Raw genomic sequence first — 1,539 nt, 5'->3', positions numbered from 1 at the left:
ATAAAAGGCTGCAGAACCAGCAGGGAAGTCCAGCCAAGTGCACAGGCTGGTGCTGTGTGCTGGAATCACCAGATAACACCCAGGTGGGTGTTCCTCTCTATCAGAGGAACAATAAAGAGCGTCCCTGGGAGGAGGCCGGGACAGCTCTGGCTGGGACTGCACCCCTGACACCTTCCCCCTGCATGGCCCTTGTGCCCCTGCAGGAGATGTGTCACTGCACAGCACCACTCAGCCTCACACAGGCTTCTCCCAGGCAAGACCTGCTGCCTCCCCCGCAGGAAACTCGGCTCTGGGAGGCCCAGACCCCCGGGCTGTGGAACAGCTCTTGCAGTTGGCTGTTTCCAGGCTGAGAAGACTGAAGAGATGGGAAGATGATGCAGGTTCCTGCAGGACATACCCTCCAGGCTGATCAGCACTCCCAGTGTGCCAGCCCATGGACAGGTTGGCTCTGTGAGCTCACAGGGCAGAGCAGACACTTTAAACACTGTGGGAGGGGGATTGTCACCCAAAAGGGCAACTCGACTCCTCCCTGCAGCACAAAACTTCACCCTCAGCTCGCACAAATCAACCTCAGCACGAACTAAACCAGAACCCACCTGAGTCAGCTTCTTGTGAGCACAGTGCACCCCTCCAATGGGAATGATGTTGGGCATCAAAGGCCGGGGATAATCCATCACAAACTCTACCCTGAGGAGCCAAACGGAGCCCCGGCGCAGGAGATCCAGCACTGTCACCTCCCGATGCAGGAACTCCGAGGCCAGTTTGGCGAATGGTTGAAAGGCAAAGTCACAGAGGAAAAAATTTGGGATCTCATGAAGCAGATTCCCCACCCTCTGGAGGAAGGTCATGTGGTCTGTGTGCTGGGAAAATGCCCTGGGAACGTAGGAAGGGGGATTGGGGCACTGGGTGGCTTCGAAATCCAATCCACAGGGCACTCCTCGGAGGAAATACACGGAGGGAAGGGAAAGATGCTCTGCCAGGATCGCCCCACAGGGTATGACAGGGTCTGTGAGGAGGGCATCAAACTTGCTTTCCTCAAGATACCTGATGAGCTCTTGGTTTTTCAGGAGCTCTTTGCAGCTTGAGACCCCAAAGGCCGTAATTCTTTTCATCCCTTCAAAGACCTTGAGAAATCTAGACAGGAAAGATCCTTCTTCAAAAGAAATATGAAAAAAATCCTGGAATTCTTTCTCCATCTCTTCCTGTGTGAAAGGCACTGGGTACATTTTCATCACAAAATTCTTGGATGGCTTCATGTGCAAACTGACTTCAGGCGCCACGACGACTATTTCATGTCCCTTCTGATGGAGAACGTCCAGCACCTCCCTCATGCTGAGCCAGTGGCTCCCATCCACTGGCACCACCAGCAGCTTCCCAGCTGCAGCCAAACCCAGCAGGGACAGCAGCACCACCAGCCTGGCTGGGACTGCTGGGGGAGCACCGAGCCCCGGGGCCATCCCTGCACACATCAGTGAGAGCCTCCAAGCAAGGCAGCCCCGGCAGCACCGGCACCCGCTCCGCGCTCCCGAGCAATCCGCG

At 56.0% G+C, this 1,539-nt stretch overlaps 1 protein-coding gene across 1 annotated transcript in view; it reads right to left on the bottom strand.

The window, feature by feature from the left end:
* LOC114071183 (UDP-glucuronosyltransferase 1-1-like) overlaps positions 1 to 1,457 on the bottom strand; it is a 2,910-nt gene extending 1,453 nt beyond the window's left edge. Inside the window, exon 1 of the mRNA XM_027908924.1 lies at positions 597 to 1,457. Coding sequence (XP_027764725.1) covers positions 597 to 1,457 — 861 coding nt within the window. The remainder of the gene's footprint in view (positions 1 to 596) is intronic.
* Between the last annotated feature and the right edge of the window lie 82 nt (positions 1,458 to 1,539).

The sequence above is a fragment of the Empidonax traillii genome, unplaced genomic scaffold, assembly GCF_003031625.1.
Source record: "Empidonax traillii isolate 1590-97213 ecotype Southwest subspecies unplaced genomic scaffold, ASM303162v1 scaffold1881:size57505, whole genome shotgun sequence".
NCBI classification, from domain to species: domain Eukaryota; kingdom Metazoa; phylum Chordata; class Aves; order Passeriformes; family Tyrannidae; genus Empidonax; species Empidonax traillii.
Note: the sequence above shows the minus strand (reverse complement) of the source record. Positions and strands in the feature narration are given on the sequence as shown.